General features: G+C 28.9%; 1 protein-coding gene across 2 annotated transcripts; it reads left to right on the top strand.

Moving 5' to 3' along the window:
- The first annotated feature begins 151 nt into the window (after positions 1-151).
- Positions 152-21,017, top strand: LOC114125095 (histone-lysine N-methyltransferase, H3 lysine-79 specific). 2 transcript variants are annotated; one of them, XR_003592492.2, is made up of 17 exons: positions 152-704; positions 1,577-1,617; positions 10,926-11,000; positions 11,099-11,162; positions 12,486-12,620; positions 12,691-12,876; positions 12,941-13,208; positions 13,273-13,379; positions 14,329-14,376; positions 14,579-14,798; positions 14,864-15,378; positions 15,445-15,654; positions 15,737-16,366; positions 16,443-16,786; positions 16,868-17,070; positions 18,008-18,114; positions 19,428-19,457. XR_003592492.2 is itself a non-coding variant. In XM_027988589.2 (16 exons), the coding sequence occupies exons 1-16, from the start codon at positions 627-629 to the stop codon at positions 19,817-19,819; spliced, it is 3,516 nt and encodes a 1,171-aa protein (XP_027844390.1). In that variant the 5' UTR covers positions 158-626; the 3' UTR covers positions 19,820-21,017. The 2 variants fall into 2 exon arrangements, 1 of the variants encoding a protein (XP_027844390.1); XM_027988589.2 differs by lacking the exon at positions 18,008-18,114 and having other exon boundaries at positions 158-704; positions 19,428-21,017.
- Positions 21,018-21,221: the final 204 nt, after the last annotated feature.

Raw genomic sequence — 21,221 nt, 5'->3', positions numbered from 1 at the left:
CGTGATCGATACAGCGAGCTCGCGTTTCCTCCATGCCACCCGTACGCGGCCGACGATTGGCAGCGCCGTAATTCCGTGCTCGCACACTCGCGCACATGTACGCACACACACTAGCGAACGACTACACGTCCAGACGCACACCGTCAGACCGAGACGCCATCTTATGGCCAAAGTGCGTTTATTTGTGTTGGGCCGACGTACGTGACGGATACGGTCAGCGTGATGGTGGCGGAAGCGTTCGGGAAAGTAGCGTAAAATCGTCTTCGGGCCAGTCGGTGCACCATCGTCCATCACGGTCGCATCTCTCTCTATAGTTTTTAGTCTCGTTGGTCGCGCGTCGTTTGTTTTTTGTCGTTTTTAATCGTTTTCCGTTCTCCGGTTCGTCGTTTCACCCTAAAATGTCGCTATCGCTGCCGTCCGCGTTTCGATCATCTCCGTTCCGATCGTCGGTTCGGTAGAGAGCGTCGCGATTTTTTTTCTCAATATATTATATCGTCGTCGCGAGTCGCGGTGTGTGTTGTGGCGCGCGCCAGCCTAGTGCGACCGTGTCCGTCTTCGGTGCGGTTTTAGTGCATTGTTAGTGTCGTTCAACAGTAGTTTTAAACGCGCACCAGTGTCATCCCGACATGGAGTTGCGATTGCACAGCCCTGTGGGCGCCGAACCCGTCGTCTACAAATGGCCTATGATCATAGGCAGAGGATCGGTGAGTAACGACAATCACGATAATAATGAAATTAGTATCGCGAACGGTGTGATGATGATGATACTCGTCCCGGGACGGCAGGGCTACGGATAACGAGTTAACCGCTCGTCGTGGGGGACGGCACGCGAAATGAGATAACCGTTTTGCAAACATCAATAATATTGTGGTCAACAATATAATAGGTATACACCGTAACGACGAAGACGCGACTGTTCCGTGTGATAATGTCGATTTATGTTGTGATGGCGGTTCAATGAACTCTGTCGTACACGTCCCGATAGAGTTGTATTGTGTGCGTGTGCGTGTAATGCGTAATGTTCTATTCGATATTATGATAGCATCATACTCGTCCGTTCGGATATCGTTTTGAGGTATTCGATTGGGGGTTTTTTTTTTCGAAATTTGCCGTCGTGTGTCGAGCGCAATATATTTGATTTTATGAAAACCCGCGCTCACCAGACGACTTGGACAATATAATAATAATATTGGTAATGCTAACCGTGATAGGTAAACGATTCTACCGTCGAAACGCACATGAAGGTAATCATCATCCGTCGATAACGATTATTATTGATTGTAATGACTATTTTTGGTCAACTCGATAGTCATTAATACTCCATTCTTAGTGATAATATTATCGTAATGTAATAATTAAGAAGTTTTTCTGTTATTTGTTGAATCCCGGGTCGTTATAGTAGTTATAACAATTAACAGACATTTAACAACTCGCGATTAAATGAGTTATGTATTTTTATGGGGTAGGATCTCTGGCTTCTGTGAATTTGCTATTATCGTTTCCAAAACCAATAGTGTAATTAATAGGTACTAAAATTACTGTCCAATATTAACGATGGTATTCTTTTATGTTTTAGGACAAACACGATGGTGCACTGGGAATAATAGAAACAATAAAGTGAGTAACAAAGTAACAATTCATTTTTACCTTTATAACTTGCTATTTTTAATTGCATACGTGAGTTAACATATTTTTCAACCGTTTGATATTTTTAATAGTAAGCATACGTTGTGGTGTAATGCAAAACGTTTAGATTACTATCATGATAAAATCTTTTCTTTTTTTAATATAATATTAGAATTATTTATACAGTACCTATTTCATTATAACATTCCCCTTTTAATTATCAAATAATCAATGTATTATTTGTAATTTTAATTTTAAATATGTGCTGTTATTTATCAATAAAACTAAATAAAACTTATTTTTAAGTTTATTTCTATCTTAATTAATAATATACTCAACCGTTAATTTAAATATTTTAAATATACTTATTATTAAATACATGTTGATAAATGATAATATTTCCAAATATATATTGTGTATTTATTACAACTATGTTATGTAAACGAAGACTAAGGTTTAAGGTCTACGAACACAACTTACTCAAGGCTATATTTCTATAACAGATTTAATATTAATACTGATTCAAGTAATTTAAATATGAAAAGATGTCTAAAATTGACTGTTCTAAACATTTTATAAACAATAATGCATCATTTAGCAGAATATTATTATCTACATTTTAGCTGCTATATTTGTTACCCGCATTTTACTCATAATTATTGTCAATTATTGTCACTTGTTCAGTATACATACCTATTTCTGCTGTAATGTTTTCACGATTTTCTTCGCGAAATTTATTAAAAACAAGTAGTTGTATTGTTATTGTATTGATTATACAAAGTATCGTCTAGTTAAAAAGTTCAACTACTATAATACATTGCCTACCAAAACCGTCGAAAAAAAGTAAAAAACCAGGAAAGCCCGTCGTTTTTAGACGCGTGTTTATAGAATTGTATAATTATTTTAATTAATGGCCATAAACGCGGGAACGGGTTATTCGCAGATTTCCGATACGTTGACCTTGGGCATGATTTTTTACACACTAAAAACAGTTTTTGTGTAATAGCACTTCCTGTCAAATACTTTTCGTGTAATTTGTAAAATTCGGAAAAATTACACTCGCAAGGATATTAATTTTTCCCATGTCCCCGACCACTGCGTGTAATTGTATAGGAACGGTATGGAGAAGGAGATCATTACCGATTTATTATAGACACAGACTGGCAGTTTAGGAGGCCACAAACCGGTTGTATCATCGGTTTAACGAACTCTGCCATAGGTATTGCTATTATGATCCATCTCGTGTGGTGACGGCATTTATATTTTTGCCGATCATCGCTAAAATATTATATATTATTTTTATCGCACTTGTTCCTAACCGTAATAATAAATGTATTTATAGGTACGTAATGGACGATTGTTGATAGTAGTAAAACACAGCGGTTCCCAAACTGCACACTAAGGGCACCTCGAGTACTTAGGAGTTAAGGCACCACGTTCTACGGCTCATAATAAACAATTTAGAATTTTTTTTCTGTTTCTCATACCTGTGCGGTATTCACAGCGGAGCACTGCGGCAAAAAAAATTTGTAAACCGCCGGTGAAACATAATATTATATCCTATTTTGGAGTTTCTATAAGACACCGCAGCAACTTCTTTTCATTTTCTTCTGTAACCGGTTGGGGGGTCGACATCTTGTGATATTTACGATCCCTTCACGGTAAATCCATTTCCACCCAAACTATATCTGTAACGATTCACATTCCGATTGTTTGTTTACCCAATACCTACTACAAATATTACAATGTGTGTACTAGTTGGAAAAAAAGATTATGTTATCGAACAGCGTGCATGTGGCCGTATGTTATAAACTGTATGTATAACATATAATAATATACATTGAACGAAAATTACGTGCTGGTCGCTGGACACGCTGTGGGTGAAAAAGGAGAAAGACGCGCACAAGGCACAACAATAGCACAGCGCGTACATTATTCGATATAACAAAAGAGGAAGAAGACCAAAAAAAAATTCAAAACGAAGAAGAAACCTTGGTCGGGAACAACCGGTGCTGATGCATTTTGATATTATTTCACTCCGCCCCGTTCACTTTTTAACCGGTACAACGAAATCGTATGTGCTGTGTTATTTTTTTGCCTCCCGTTTTTCGGAGCGTACGACAGACGTTTTTTCCTCGTCGTCGCGCGCGCGCGCGCGTTCGTGTTTCCTTCTTGGCGCACGTCGTTCAATCGTTTTGCCGGCCGGCCGGGCAGGAGAGCGATGACCGTGGTTGCTCGGGGCCAATAACACTTCTGGCATCTTTCAAGGACACGGTTTGGCGGTTACCCCCCTGATCAACCGGATTCGTGAATAAAAATACGAGATTCCTATTGTCTGGTCGACAAAAAAAAAAAATAATTTATCCTTATATATATATTATTATATATTACTGTGGGTGGTTTTGCATTTTGACTGGTTTTTTGTTTTGGCGGGCGCGCTTTGAACCAGAAGAGTCCGTCCCGCGTTCTTTTACGTATTTTTCGTCTGCGTTGGAATTATATCATTTTCGCAACGGCTACGATTGGCTCACGAACGACCGTACAGATAGCAGGTGTAATTTTTTTTTGTTTTGCTGTTCTTTTTGCCTGTTGGAATTATTTACTATTTCGTTCACCAAAAAATTGTTATTAAAATAACTATTGCGTCAATGAAATAATTTTTTTAAAAAACAATAATGGACGTTGTTTCAAATAAGAACCTGGCTTAAATGTATACAATTCTTAACTAAACATTCTATACGAAACGAACTAGATAATACTTCCTCAGACGTAATTATTACGAATAACCTCGTACACCTACGTGCTAAACAGTCGTCACGTGTGGTTTTACTTTATTAGGTTTATTCTTATTATTTTTAAAACGAAACATTCAATGAATATTAATGAAGTTCGTAAAACATATATTTATTTTATATTAAATAACTGTATGTAACAAAATATTTGTGATAAATAAATTACTAATCAGAATCAGAATACTAGTTATCCTAAGGTTAGTCGCATTCATGTTAATCAATTATTGGTTTTTTGTTGTGAAAATGTTAAAAAAAAAAAATAATTAATTTCTTTAATTATATAGATGTATTGATTTATTATCATCTATAGGGTCATCTATAAAAATAATTTTCTCTTCTAATAATTTTACAACATAATTAGGTTTTTAAAAAATATGATAAATACAGTTAATTGTAACTAATTAAATTATAATATGTGAGTAATTGTAAAGTCTAAACTATATAAAAGTAATTTTTCTTAAACACGTTTGTTCTCTATTAAATTCTATATTGTAATCCTTAACTGGTTTATAATAATAGTAGTCATCATTCTATTTGATACAACTGTCATTCCATCTTAGCATTATTGCCTTAAATAGACAATAGTATAATTTTCAATGATAATAGGTGCTTTTCAAAAATGTAAGTTAATTTAATCCACTAATATTTTTTTATTGCTATGACCTATATTAGTTACAGATTATTGTAGATTATACTCTAAAATTAACAACTTATAAGTTAGAAAAAAGCATACTTACTATTTGCAATGAATCATTTTCGAGTGTATGTGAATATGTTAAGATAATAATTAATATTTTCATTGACTTATTTTAGTATTTACTTTGATGTTTTTGTCATTGAAAATGTATATAATGTTAAGTTTAAAACATTCAAACATCACATATCCAAGATTTTCTAATGATTCAACATTCCTAATGATAAATATGTAATTAGTAATTAACAAAACTAAACTATTTACATTCGTGTAAATTAATAGTTTATTTGATTATTTTTTTAATCAATTTCTAAAAACATTACTATTTGAATAATAAAGCTATTGTATTTAATTACACTTCGTTGAATACAATTAATAATATTTATATAAAACTTTATACCAGATATTACACTAATAACAATCCATACAATCCTATTGAATGTTTATTGGAATAACTAATACAATTATTATAACTTAAGTGTAAATAGTATAAAATATAAACATATCGTGTTTATTGTTTAGTTAAATTTCTCTATTATTCTTATGTAGTATCAAATTTAATACAAAAGTGTTGATGTACACAAAATTTATTGAGATGTATATTTATCGCAATTTATTAACATTTTTCTTTTGATTTCTTTTGGTCGGGGGTTAAAAGCAAATAAAGTAAATAAATAGAATTTGTTAGTTGAAATCAAAAACACATCTATAAAACTGTATGCTTAATTTAAACATGTTTTTTACATTACCCAATTTTGTCTTTTGATACTTCTCAATAATTTACTAATATTAGGATGACACTTAGCTAAAACTTCTTACTAGTTTTCGTATTCAAATCAAATGAATAAATTTGTATTCCTTTTTGTTACACCTTAATATTCTTTATCACGTCAACAATTGTAAATCTAGGTCAACTGATAAATATGTATAAATATTTAAAATAATGAAAAGATAAATTATTATTTCATATTATATTTTATAAAATTCACGTGTAAAATTACACATGATTGGGCTAGGCAAGGAAAGATTACCTAATAGAATTACTTGATTTTATAATCTTGTTTCATATTTATTTATAGGTAGACTTTTCAATTATTATTTATTTGTTATCACTTTATCAGGTATACATATTATTAATTGTTACTTATTACTAGTACATTTAGGATTATTAAATATTAACATATCCATTTGGTATTACACATATATATTTGTTCATTTATTCATTCAGATCTATGAAAGATGTTAATTTTTCTTCGTCTCGACGATTTTTAACAAAACAAGAATATTTTTATGATAAAAGTAATACTAGAATAACATTGAACGTCGTTTACTGTTAAACGTGTTTAGTATCTGTTCACGTTCAGTTATAAAAAACGAGTATTTTCAACCAATTTTAATAAACGTTTCGTAATATAATAACGTGCGAATAGACCGTTTAAAATTGATATTTTCTTGGATTTAGTTATGAATTTGTGATTTACAATTATAATATATTAATCACGTGCTTCAAGTCTTGCATTACTTTGAAACAAATATAATATTATATTACACCATTTTAGCCATTGCGGTTGTAATAGAAGTTTTTAAAATAAGACTAGTTTAACTGGACAAAAATCTTCAAACCCCGTGGACAGTATTTTCGCGTAATACAAAACGATTGTATTATTGCCGTATGTTTTCATTTAGTGAAATATATGATATTCTTTTTATCATTACAAGCTAACTGGCAACTGCGTTCACTGTTGCGAATTATTATTGTTGTTGTTGTTTTCTTCGTTGTCGTCGTCGGAGAAATGTCCTAGAAAACTTCTCTCCAACGTCGTGGTTTATAACGGTTTTTTCTTTTTTTTTTCCCGTGCAACGAACGCATTATTACTATAATATTATAGTAGAGAGTGCAGTGGCACCTGTACTCTGCGCTAATGGAGGTGGTGGCTAAGTCACTATACACGTAGTTCGAACCGGTTTTCTATGTTTCGTTACATAACGGTCCGTGGTCACAACTAACAATATACATATATAATAATAATAATAATGGTAGTTATTATGGTATTAATACAAGTAATACTAATAATTATATGTATATAATATCATACTCGTCCGCATCGGCGACAGGTATAATCCACCACCACAGCCGCGGACGGGGCGATTACCACAGTCGCGACGATTACAACGATATTGTTTTATTTATAATCAATAATAACACATCGATTACAAATCGTTCATCTCGTCGCGAGAATGGAAATAGGGGGGGGAGTCGTTCTACTCAGTCATCGTCGCCTCTAACCGTGTATGAAATGAAATGTTTTGAGTTTATGACTTATGACGTCGTATTCGAATCGATTTATCATAATAATATTGATATTATTAAACAATGCACTGGGATGGTCGACGTTCACGAGTATCGTCGTTACCTGCCCGGCCAGGCAGGAAGCAGTGAAACCGTTGAATTGTTTGTTTGCGGGCCTGTCGAGAGAAAGGAAATCACGAGGTCACGCGCCTAGCCCGCGGGGCCGTAATCGCAGGATGAGCACTGGCACAACACCACCACCAGCAGCAGCGCGAATACGCATATATTTTTGTTATTTTACATTATCGATCGACGGCGAGGCCCTCGACCTCGGCGCTCGGAAGTGTCTGCGGACTGCCGCCAACAACCCCGGACGGTTGCGAGCGTGTACGACGACAATACCACCGTGGCCGCATTCTCGGGTGACGTCACGAGCGTGTGTGCCGTTCTGTCGGTGAGGGTTAAAATTTCCCTCCAACCCCAACCCTTACAACGCGATTGCTCGTTTTTGGTGCTCCATTTCGGTGATCACACGAGTATTTTCGTCTTGTATAAGGGAAGTAACGTTTTGTTGTTTTTTATCCGATTTGCGTATTTTCCAAGTCGACGTTTTCGGCCGTTCGTTACAGTTCTGTTTCCAGACAAATTCGTTCGAAATATCTAACCCTCCCCGCTGGTCGTATTTTATTGCCGACAGATGGTAAAAATCAAGAAGAGATCCTTGTAATTTCCGTCGCTCGCGCTCTCTCTCCCCTGCAGCATTGGCTGCACTATGTATTGTGTATAATATCCCGTCGATAATGTTGTGTGTATTCGCTTGTACGTATAAAACGCGGTGCATATTAAAACTGCGCGGCTAATACCATTGATTTTAGACGAATAAAACCCGTTCATTTGGTTATCATTTTAAAATCATTTTAAACTCCATCTCTGTATTCTCTAATCGTTTTTAAATAATAATGATGATATGTATTATAATTATAATTAGATTCGGTACTACAATTAAAACTGTTCTCGGAGAATAATTTATAGTATCTATATTTATAGTCTGGATAATTGAAAGTATCTGTTTTCACATTAAAGCTAAAAAACTAAAAGAAAATAATATTTGAACTTATGGCTATTATTATTTCTTAGTTTTAACTGTCATGGTTTTTTTGAGTGCATTTATAAAATGCATTCTTATTATAGAAATAAGAGTACATTTTTAAATAGACTATTTTTTTACTGGTGATTTAGCTAGAATTTTTTGAAAATGTTGTTTACAAATACTATACACTGAAAACTGAAAAGTTTTTAAATAATTTTAGTATTATATATTTTTTTTCGTTATTGAAACTGTTTATAACATAAGAATTAAAAAATTATTATTATTTTTTACTATAATGTAGTGTATAGTACTTTCATGTAATACGTTATATTTAAAAAAATAATTTCCCGCAGGCAGAAATGTAAAAATTTTACCTATATTTTAAATTTTTATCCATTTTAATCTCAATTGTATATTTAGGATTATCATTTTATAATTATTTCAATAACTTGTAATTTTATAATCATGTATTTAAAACAAAGTTATAATCACGAATTTTATTATAATTACTATCAAAGATTATTTTAAACTGCTATTCAATGTGATGAATAAAGGGTGACGATTACAAATTATTATAATATTATGTGACACTAACTAAAAAACCTGTGACCTATGTACTATTTAGTATTGATACTTATTGCACATGATATTAATGTATTGTAATTATTTGTATTCCTTCTACATATTTTTGTCACGTTAAGTATAATTATAAAATGAAATAATAGCTCACTGATGAATTTATTTTATTTAACTTAAACAATGTAACGTACCACGTGTCTCGATAGTATGCATAGCAAGTTAATTAAATATATTTAGTAGTTACTTGCCTTCCGGGTTTTTAATATATTATATTTTATTCAATGTCACATGTAAACTCACCTGTTGCTGCAGTTTATGGCTGGATACATTCATCGTGAATAGGAATTATATTTCAGAAAACTATTTGCTGAATCCGTGTTTTCAAAATTATCATCTTATACAGTGCATTTCATGTTTGAACATTTTATTTTATATAGAGCATTTTGTAGCAATATGTGTATAATATAGTATATTCTTTTTATATATGGTTGAATTATGGATACATATAACCTAATATATAATAATCAACGTAAACGAAATTATTTTGAATATTTTACCCAGCACTAGTCAATAAATATATCATGATTCGTATACTAGTTGTTTGAAACTTATATTTTTCTTGAGAATATTCTAAAAATAATTTTAATGATTATTACATGACATAGTTGAAAAAAGTATTTTTTTTTTACTATTTTGTGGTTTATTGTTGATAACATTTTTTCAAAATATACTGCGCAAATCACTGTTGCAAGGACAACTTAACGTTATCAGCGTCATAATAGTTACCGATATTAATACTTAATACTGTGGAAAGAGGAAAAAACCTCTTATAACCTTGGCCTCGATTACATATTATTATTATTATGCATTTGTGCACCAAGTTCACAAACTGCAGTAAATTATAATTTATAAGTAAAAATAACAATAATCTTAATAATGTACTGATATTGATGTTATCATAATATGTTTAATGTTTATTCATACATCAATTAACTTAAAAATAATACAGCCTTGTTTAACTATAGACACAGTATTTCGATAAATATTCAAGTTTATGATGATTGTTTCTATTATTTAATTCATAATCACAAACCATTTAAAATTTTTAATTTTAACATATCTTTTTTTTTTTTTTTTGTACAACAGTATACCTTTTTTATTTCATTTTCTTTAATGGAATACTTTTTCAAAAGTTTTGAATTTTGATACATGATAATCGAGTTTTGAACGATTTGTTGTTATTTGTTAAACATTTAAAATATTAATTTGTAGTAGATTATATAATATTTACATTAATTCTTCGAAATCCCACTGTGCTACCACTGAAGAGTAGACTTTTTTTTTACATTAATTTTAATTAAGGTACAATCTCTCAATTTATTTTCAAAAAACATAATGAATTGTGAAAAAATAGTTTATATAAACATACTAAAAGTTAAAGGACTCATCACTCATTCAATAATAATACTTTTGGCATAATTTTTCTTCGATGATTTTATTTAAACTTTGAGTACTAAATAACTAATTAATTACTCATTTGAAATTTTGTTTCTATTTATCAAAGCTCACAAAAAATATCCCGCTTTTTTAACTTAAATTATATTACATAAAATCTATACCTAAACAATTTATTCAATATGATAAGCATGTTTAAAGATTTACTTTAACTTCAAAGAGGAATGAATTTTAATTTGTCATTATTCACAAAAATTTTTTTAAGAAATATGATCGTATTAATGAGTGCCTAAATATGAAATCGATTTTCTTTGTAAGAATTTGTGTTGTTGGGGATATTTATTATTTTGTATCTAATAGCTTAAACCTATAATTTATTCATTATTTTTTTTCTTATAGATTGGTGTCGGATGATTTCCCTGACATGAAGATCCCTCTAGAAAACAACATACTTTGCAACTACGACACAAAATCGTAAGTTATTACCCATCTTGTTTTTATAACCATAACCATTCATGTCATTGTGTCAATTATCCAAAACGAATTATTTATTTAAATATTTTCTGTTGTAGATACGATAGCATGAAGTCATTGTGCGACAGGTTCAACAAGGCTATTGACAGCATGGTTCAATTGGTAAATAGAAAATTGAAAAAATATCGATTTTTTCCCTACGATTTGTATTCAAAGGGTTGTATTTTAAATGGGTGCCATTTGTTGTGGGGTGACAAAAATATAGGGTGTTCGTATTCATCAAAAGTGCATACGTGATCTTATCCTTCTAATAAATAAGCGATGCTTACAGTACTTAACTATAATTTATCGCGGGGTTTTTACAGTGTTGCCAAATTTAAATGAAAAAATCAAACTACTTATCAGATTAATATTGAAAAAACAAAATAATTTAATAAAGGTCTATTTTAAATGTTTATATCTATATATACATATTAATAAAATATAACAGGTGTAATATTTTCTATTCCTAAGCCAATCCATTTTAACAGTTCTTGTAATAATTATACACTAGACGAGACTCGACTTCCTTTATAGTTTTAATCGACAAAATATTTTATATAAAATTAATTCAATAGATCGTGATCATGAACAGCAGCAGCAAGCAGCTGTTCCCTTCTATCCCGTCTCTGGTATACCCAGCAATCCCTACATTATATTGTAACGTAATTTACAACCTGCGTACTTGGCAGCCCCACCTGCCTTGCCAGATGTATGTTAGGGTATTTATATTTCTCCTTATTGTATGTTTCGCTGTAAAAATATATACAATATATTAACAATATGTTGTTGGTTTATAGAATATTATATTTTAAATTTTTTCAAAAATGTTTGTAATATTAAAATAAGATTTTCTATTTGTGTATAATACACTCTGATTTCGGCCGTTGAAAGAGTATAACATTTCCTAATGTATTTTCTTCTTTTCTAATCTAAGATATATTGAAAAAAAATATGATAGCCTACTATCATGTACAATTATTAAAAATAATAACTCTCACCACGTTGCTACATCACTTAATTTTATTATTTTATTAATTTAACATCACTTAATTTATTTTATTATCATTATGACTTATATTAAAAAACTTAAAAAGTAATTATTTAATTCGAGAAAGTTTATAAACTTTATAAAATTAAATATTAGTCATTATTAACTTCTATGATCTGTTATTAAAACATTTATTCTTTATAGAATAAAATTTAATTTTAAATTATGAGTTAACCCGGGAGTAAACTATAAGTAATCCACATCTATGCAAAATCTAAAGAATTGGTGAATGAAGTATTCAAGGGGCTAAAATCATCTAACTTCCTATAATTTTTTTTTTCAAATTCAAATATTAATACGTCCTGGTAAAAAGACTATAAACATAAAAAATTATTAATATTTATATTTATAAGTTTATAGGTTAAATCTTAATCAAAACTACTTCATTTTTTCAGAATAAAGGAACTTCATTACAAAAATTCAGTAAAAAAGCATCTAGAACTCTTCTCAGACACATAATTCAACAAGTTTATAATGTTTCTGTCACTGACCCTGATAAACTAAATCAATATGAACCATTTTCACCTGAAGTATGTATTCTGCTAAACTCATAATGATTGACTTTGTTTAATGTATCTATTTTTTTTTTTTACTCTTTAGGTGTATGGAGAAACATCCTTCGATCTCATTTGTCAAATGATCGATCTGATTAACATTACAGAAGATGATATATTTATAGACCTTGGATCTGGTGTGGGGCAAATTGTTTTACAAATGGCAGCAGCCACTCAATGTAAAATCTGCTGGGGTGTTGAAAAAGCTGATGTCCCTTCTTCATACTCAAAAGTAATGATATACCTATACAGTTGCCTTATGTGATTAATTTTTAAAAAAAAAATTTTCATTTTAGTTTATGCATTTAAATTTTCAAAAATGGATGTCTTGGTATGGCAAAGAATGTGGTCAATATCAACTTGTTAAAGGCGACTTTTTGAGTGAAGAACATAGGGAAAAGATAACAAATGCAACAATCGTATTTGTGAATAATTATGCATTTGGGCCACAAGTAGATCATATGTTAAAACAACGATTTGCTGATCTTAAAGATGGAGCCAGAATAGTTTCTTCGAGATCATTTTGTCCACTTAATTTTCGAATGTCTGAACGCAATTTAAGTGGTAAATAAATAAATTTTTTTTCTTTTTTTTTTCTTTTATTAATTCATTGTTATTATTTTAAAAGATATTGGGACCATAATGCATGTATCAGCAATGGAGCCTATAACTGGTTCAGTTTCTTGGACTTGTAACCCCGTAAAGTATTATCTACATGTTATTGATCGAACAAAGGTAATTAATATTTTTTAATTTTACATTGCAATCTATGCTTTAATGGTTTTATACTTAATATTAACCATCAGTATAATATAACCATGCACTTTTGTTGCATATTACTTTTATACAGTGTACTCCAACGAGCAATACCATTATTGATCTTATAAAACTAATACAATGTTATATTTTACATCTATATTTCACAACCTTGTTTTATTTATTATACTACAATTATTCATTGATTCGTATTATGTTAAGCTGGTGTAAATGTTATATAGTTTTTCTTTATAGATATCATTTAAACCTGTAAATAATATTATGCACATCTGATATAAACATTTCTTTGAGTTTATTCAAAACAAAAAAAAAATAATAATTAGTTCAACTAAAGAAAACTTTTAGAAAATTACTTATTGATATCAATACCAATTTCACTAACTTTATAAATGTTATCAGATAATAAATAATTAATTTAATAAATGATATTTAAAAAAAAACCATCTGGTTTTTAAGTAGAAGATAAATTTTATTTATATCTTTGTAAAACCGAAAATGTCCATCTAATTTAATCCCTTTTAAAAGTTATAATTATAGTAAATTGTATTTTGTTAATGATTACATTTTATTGTGCACTACATGTTGAGACTGGTAACGTATTAATAAACTATTATTTGTTTTAATAAACTTTAATTTATAATTAACTAATTAAAATAACTACTACATAGTTGTATAAAATACATATTTATTTATGTATATTAAATATGTATTGATCTAATTTTAGTACTATTTAATTTTTACTTAAATTTATATTATTTTTTATATTTAACTAGGTGGTGAATATTTTCATTATTTATTTATATTTTGTTTATTATTTCAAAGTTTATTTATTTCATATTATTTTTTTCTTTTAAACGGTATTTAGTAGTTTTTTAGTAAAGTTTTTTTTTTTTTTTAATGTCAACAGCTCGAGCGGTATTTTACTCAAAATAAGCCTCCCGTTCCAAAATCAAGGGTAATTAAACACCAAAATGTCTATTGAGTAAAATTAATGTTTTTATTTTTAACAGTTATGACTTATGAAACATTTATTTTACTCATTTAACTTTTTATTTTTATTTTTTCAATCTGCAGTATTGTCCACTTATGAACAGCATTCATCGAAAGGACATGCAGTTTTATTTTTTAATAAATTTCTAAAGTATTATTAATTTTAGGTGAATGGAGATAAACAAAAATTAACAACTCCCATTTCTGTTAATAATTGTTCATCTGATGATACAGACTCATTGTTTAGTACTTTAAATGGCGATAGTGTTGATGGAAGTGCTACAACTGGATTGACATCGGACAAAACTATAACGAACAACAATGGACAGTGTGCATGGTCAGATTTAGGTGGGCATAATAGTGAGGAAGAAAATGAGAATAACGCAGGTACTTTTGTGGTATAATCAAGAACATAATAGCATATTTTTAATGAATTTAACTTATGTTTACAGACAATCACAGTAGAACTACTCGTAAAGTGATGAAGCGCAACACACCACGGCGGAGTCGTAGTTTCAAAATTAGTCCTACTACATATTTAAACCGATCACATTCTGAAACAACTGTTCCTGAAAAAAAGACTGTGGAAAAAATTACAAAAGGAAAACGAGTTGTTTCTACTAATCGCAAACAAAAGGCTAAACGAAAGCCACCAAAACGCAATGTTAAAATATCAGCATCTCTAAATTTATTGCATAGTGAAACAGTATTAAGTACTACACCAGAAGTATCGATGAGTATCAAAGAACCACCAAAAGGTTGTGTTGATCACACTTTGACTTCAATTACGGGAGTGGGAGCTGGATATGCAGCTACTCATACTGAACTTCCTCCGCCCACTGGAGATATTCCATACTCATTACAACTACTTTTAGATGATTATAAAGAAGGTTTTATGAACATGATTAATATGTTTAAGACCCAGAAATTCCGCGAAGATGTTGAAGCACAAATAAAGATTGAAAGGGTAAGAAAAATAATAAAACATTATTATTATCATAATATGCACACTAACAAATCAATTATTTTTTAGGAAAAAAAACAAAACTCAAACATGAAAATAAATCAAATAAAAAAACAAATTGACCATCTAATTAAAGATAGTTGTAGTCTATTAAAAATTCGTATGAAAGAACTTGATATTTATCCTACTAATACTACAGGTGATGTTTTAACAGCTGCTAAAGTAATTGTGTTGCGCCATAAAGATCTACAAACTAAAGTAGCTAAAATGAAAGGCGAAGTAAGTTGAATATTAAACTATTTAAGTCTATTTTTCAAAAAAATTTTAAGCAAAATAATTTATTTTATACTTATTTTTGTAGACAAATGTGTTGGAGACTCAACATTGGGACTATTACTGCAAGAGAGCTGCTGAGGTAAATGCTATTGGTACTCCAGGACATTTATTAACACATCAAACTGATAACTCATCGGATCAAGAAATAAACACTCAACGTTTATTAATGACAGAACTTATGGCTAATCGAAAAAGAAAGCATGCTTTATCTACGACTATTGAAGGGGTAAAATCTGAGATTGATAACTTAGAAAAACAAAATACATCAAATAAGTTCAATAATTCTTTGGTGAATCAAATGTGTAACAACAAAAAATCAAGAATTCGCTCTCAAGATTGGCCTGAAGTACCAGATATAGCTAGAATTGATGAAAAAAATCCAGAAATTCTAGCACAAAAAATATTAGAAACTGGTAGACAAATTGAAGCCAGAAAAATAATTGAAAATGGTAGACAAGTTGAATTATCGACACGATATCAACGCTCAAATAAAATCCATAATAGAAACTCATCAGATACCCCACTTAAAGTGCCTTTTTATGATGAACATGTCAAAGATCTCATTACAAATGCTTTAAATGAACCATCATCTAAAGTACCAGATTATACTATTGTATCACCTGCTAAAGTTGCTTTACGAAGGCATTTATCACAGGTAAAGTAAAACAATTTATATATCATGTGCCATATTAAATTTTATATTTACAACTAATTTGTAATATTGTTTTTAGGAAAAAATTTCACCCAGTCCACCAGTACAGCAACAAAATGTCATAACTAGAACAATTGGTGATGTATTGAATAACGAAATTGAAAGATGTTTGGAAATGGACAGACATAACCGAACATTAGAAATAAGCAATCAGTCAATAATTAATGCTGTTGTACCATTATCCATGCATAATAGAAATAATGATACCACCCAAGCTATAAATCATACATTGCCTTCAGAAAAACGTTCATTTATGTACATACCATTACCAAAAGCTGAACTCAAACCATACCAAGAATCTTTATTTAGTGATGATACTCCTCCACCTCATTTAACCACTCTCAAAGAGGAACCTGTTGAAGGGTAATTGTTGAATACTAGTTAAAAAATAAAATAAAATAATAATAATTGAATACTAATTAAAAATGTTATGTAATTTATTAGACTGGCTGCATCATTGCACGATCGACTATTAGATAATGATGGAGACGATAGTAATGGTGATGAAGGTTTGTCATTTAAAGAAGAAAAGACTGAATCCGACACTCAATCACCACATAGAACACTCAAACGCAGCTCTGAATCACCTGGTCCATTGAATGCTAAAAAAATGACACCTATGTCTGACAGACTTCCATCTGAAGAAGGTATTTGATTTTAAGTACTTCATCCACACTTGTTTTAGATTTTGGTTTTGGCGTGTAATTTGAATTCGTTTTCACATTCAACTTCCGAATAGATGTTTTATTTTTCTATCAGACAATCGCCTGATTGTTTTAATGTTGTATTTAGCTTGGCTTAACCTACACTTAAACATTTTCACAGACAGAATATTTATTGTCTTGTAAACTGTATTTGTTTTAATAATTTAAAAATATTAAACAGTGGTGGTGGCCATGTGCACTTCAAAAAATAATTTTTATATGAGAAAATTAGATATTTTTATATTTTAAATTTTATACTATTACTACTACTACTTTTATTATTATAATTATTATTATTATCATTATTATTATTATATTATCATTATTATTATTATTATTGTGATTATTGTGATTATTGTTACTATTATGAATATTTTATTGTTATTGTTATTATTACAACAACAAAAACAAAAACAACAACAACAACTACTACTACTACTACTACTACTACTACTACTACTATTACTACTACTAAAGCTACTATTATTATTTTTATTATTTTTATTATTATTATTGATGTTATTTATAGAATAAACTTAAAACCTATAAAATTCAATAGTTTTATCTCGACTGCTCAATAGCCCAACTTTTAAAAACTCATTGTCCTCATGTTTTTAATACTCCCTAATACATGATGTAGTCTATTATACAATGTATTATTTTACAAATACTTTTGATCATTCTTACTGCTACAATGATTGTAATTAAAATATTTTATTAAATTTTTATAATTTCACAATTATTTTTTACTATTATTATCAATACAAAGAAAACAACTTTCAACCAAATACTAATGATTCTTATGGAGTAATTTATTTACACTCATTGCATGTTTTGCTGGTTTTTTGTTGCTTGTCACGCTTATTAATTTCTATTTTAGGACTTAATACTCGTACTCTAAAGTATGCTGCAAGAAGTATTATTTAGCTGTATAAATAGAGACTTTAGCTGGCCTAATGGAATTGGATTACATAGTAAAATATTAAGGTGAGTGCACTGCATTGCGTTGTACAATACACAATATTATATTTTGGCATGTTTATGTTGTTTGTACAAAGTAATTATTTTATAAAATCTTACTTTTTTTTTTAATGGTTTGGTGCAGCACGTAAAATATTACTATAAAAATATATTTTTTAAGAGGTACGTCGGCATTTGTTCATTTTACAAGTGTGAAACAGCATTTTACATTTAGTTAAGTAAAAATATTAATGTAAATTTATCTATTATTAAATTGAAGTGAGAACATATATATATGTATTAAACACAAATTTTTACAATCCTTGTGAGTTGTGAATGAAAAATTTTACAATTCTTTGCTCATCTTGATTAAAAATGAATTATTGTAAAAATCTTATGTTCATATACTGATCATTTTCGTAGCTTAAAATGTAAAGGTATCAATTTACAATAATATTAACCTACTCAAGCAGAAAACTAAATGTAAATTTGTAATGCATTTGTAAGACTTAGATAATAAATGCAGGCATGGTGTCCTCTTAAATATGAATAATATTTTTTAATTGAGAAATTTGTATGTTTGTTTTTTTTTTATATATACAAATAACTATTAATGGTGTTTTAATCGTAGTTAATTCATTGTTAAAATCATAATATTCTATTCAAGAAATTAAAGTACACAATATTTTTATATTATTTTACTTGCATGTCCGTTATTAAAAATATGTGAACATAACAAGATCCCTTGTATTTAGTTTTATATTGATACTTTCAAAATATATTATTTAATATATAAAATAAGTTGAAAAGTAATTTGATTTTTTTTTTTAAATAAAGTAATCTTGGAAGCCATATTCTTGAAAATTTCATATATAAATTAAAATTTGCATATTGAATATAAAAACAGATTATATATTTTCTAAAACAACGCCTCTTAATAAATATATCTACTATACAACCATATTTTAAATTATAAAATATGTTTAAATAGTTTTCTTAACAAATTGATTAAAAAAAAAAAAAAATACTTTTTACATAATTGTATTTATATGTTTGTATTCCTGTAATATAACAATACATTTGTTTATTTAGGAAACAAATGTAGTGTTTAATATTATTGCATGCCTTTGGCTAAAATCTATCTAAACTTTCCATAATATATTCTATACATTTATAAAAAAACCATTATACTTACAATATTTAACAATATTAATTTTAAAAAACAACTAATTATTTGCCTGGATTAATCAATAATCTGAATATTTTAATCACAATAATGTAACTATTGGTTTTACTTTATTATTTTAACCTTATTTTACTAAAAATATGTCTACTTTTAGATGAAAAATGGAATGATCGTATTCGTGAAAGATTTGATAGCTTGGTAACATTTGCATCACTAGAGTTGGATAAACGGCGCCGTAATAGTTCAGATGCTGCTGCCGCTAATACCAGTCCTGATAGTGGTATTGGTCATGGTGATCCACCGCCTGCTCTACAGCCACCACCATCACCGTCACCACCATTTTCACCAGCACCATTAGATGGACCATATAGCCCTGTACCTGCTCCTACAGTGACTGCTCCAAACATACCATTAAGATATCAACGTCATACTAACCACAAAAAGAAGTCTTTTCGTGATAAATATCGATCCACTGGACCTAAAGCAAAAACTTGGGCTGCCAAATGGATGGACGCTGAAATTCAAAGCACAAGCAATTTTTTTTAATACAAGTATTTATTTTACTAAAATTCCTTTTCGATAACCCTATTAGTTCAAATTTAATATTTAACATTGTTAAAATAACTTTTTCTCACTCATAACAAATTTCAATTAATATATTATATTATTTGTTCTTCAATTAAAAAAATTAAAAATCCGAATTATGTGGTAATTTTTCTTTTTTAATTCAAAGTGGGAATAAATGTTATTTATTATGATTAAATCATTCGTTCAATAAAATTAATATTCTTGACTTAAAATCAGTAATCTAGATTTTTTTAATACAGGTTCCTTGTTATTGTATTTTTCAACAGTACACATTTTTATTTAAGAAAAGTTAATAAATAATAATTATACTTTTAATGAATTTATTTTTAAGCAATATTTTTAACTGCCTTAGTTTGATTTGTTTACTGATTGTTTGATTATCATCATTAACTAGTATTTATTATTAATATTATTATTTATTCTTTTCTTTCTTTTCTTTTTTTTTTTTTTTTGTTATCCTATTTACTGACTAGAATAATAATTAATCAAATAAATAATCTATTCAAAATAATTATTCTGAATAGAAATTAAGTACTTAACATTGTAAATAATTTAAAAATGTGTACAGTAAGTAAAATAATATTATTTAGGCATCCCAAATACCATAGAAATAATGTGTTCTTTATTGTTTATTTTAATTTTTTTTTTATCATTATTGTTATTAGTATAGGTACTTATAAATATATTTTTTTGTCATAATCGTGTCTCCTCTATTTTATTTATTATTTTTTTTCAGTATAGCTCATCACTGCCTTTATATAGAGGCCCCCATATTTATAAATATGTACCTATAGTTCTATAAATTAACAATTAGTATAAACTATTTTTTTTTTTTTGTAAATGGGGGAACTTAGACTTTTTTCAGACATCTTTTTATAATCAATTTTTCAAACTGCCACTCGTTAAAAGTGTTCAAATTTAAATTGTAAACCATTTCTTTTTTTATTATTATTATTGCAATTTGCATTATTTTTTGTTCCTAAGTTATTATATAGTTCTCCAATTTTGTACAGAATATTTTAGTGGACTTTTTGACAGATGTTATTTATTTCTTTTTATAATATTATTAAGAATATTGTACACGAAGTACAAAATTATGTTACGTACTAATAAAGTATTGTAAATATATGTTAAATATTATATTGTTTTGATGGTACATATTTTCGTTTTTTAATTTGTTCTATCATATGTTATACATTTTCTTTGAATAAATGTATAATTTTATTTTCCTATAATAATTGAAAATATATTCTTAATACAGCAGTTCTTAAATTGTTTTGATTATAAAACTTATATTCAGTGTTTGAAAAAATTATAAGGAGGATGCAAAAGTGTAAAAATATATGTGCTTACTCGAATA

The sequence above is a fragment of the Aphis gossypii genome, chromosome 2 (assembly GCF_020184175.1).
Source record: "Aphis gossypii isolate Hap1 chromosome 2, ASM2018417v2, whole genome shotgun sequence".
NCBI classification, from domain to species: Eukaryota; Metazoa; Arthropoda; class Insecta; order Hemiptera; family Aphididae; genus Aphis; species Aphis gossypii.
The sequence above is the reverse complement of the archived record's forward strand: the minus strand, read 5'-3'. Positions and strand labels throughout refer to the sequence as shown.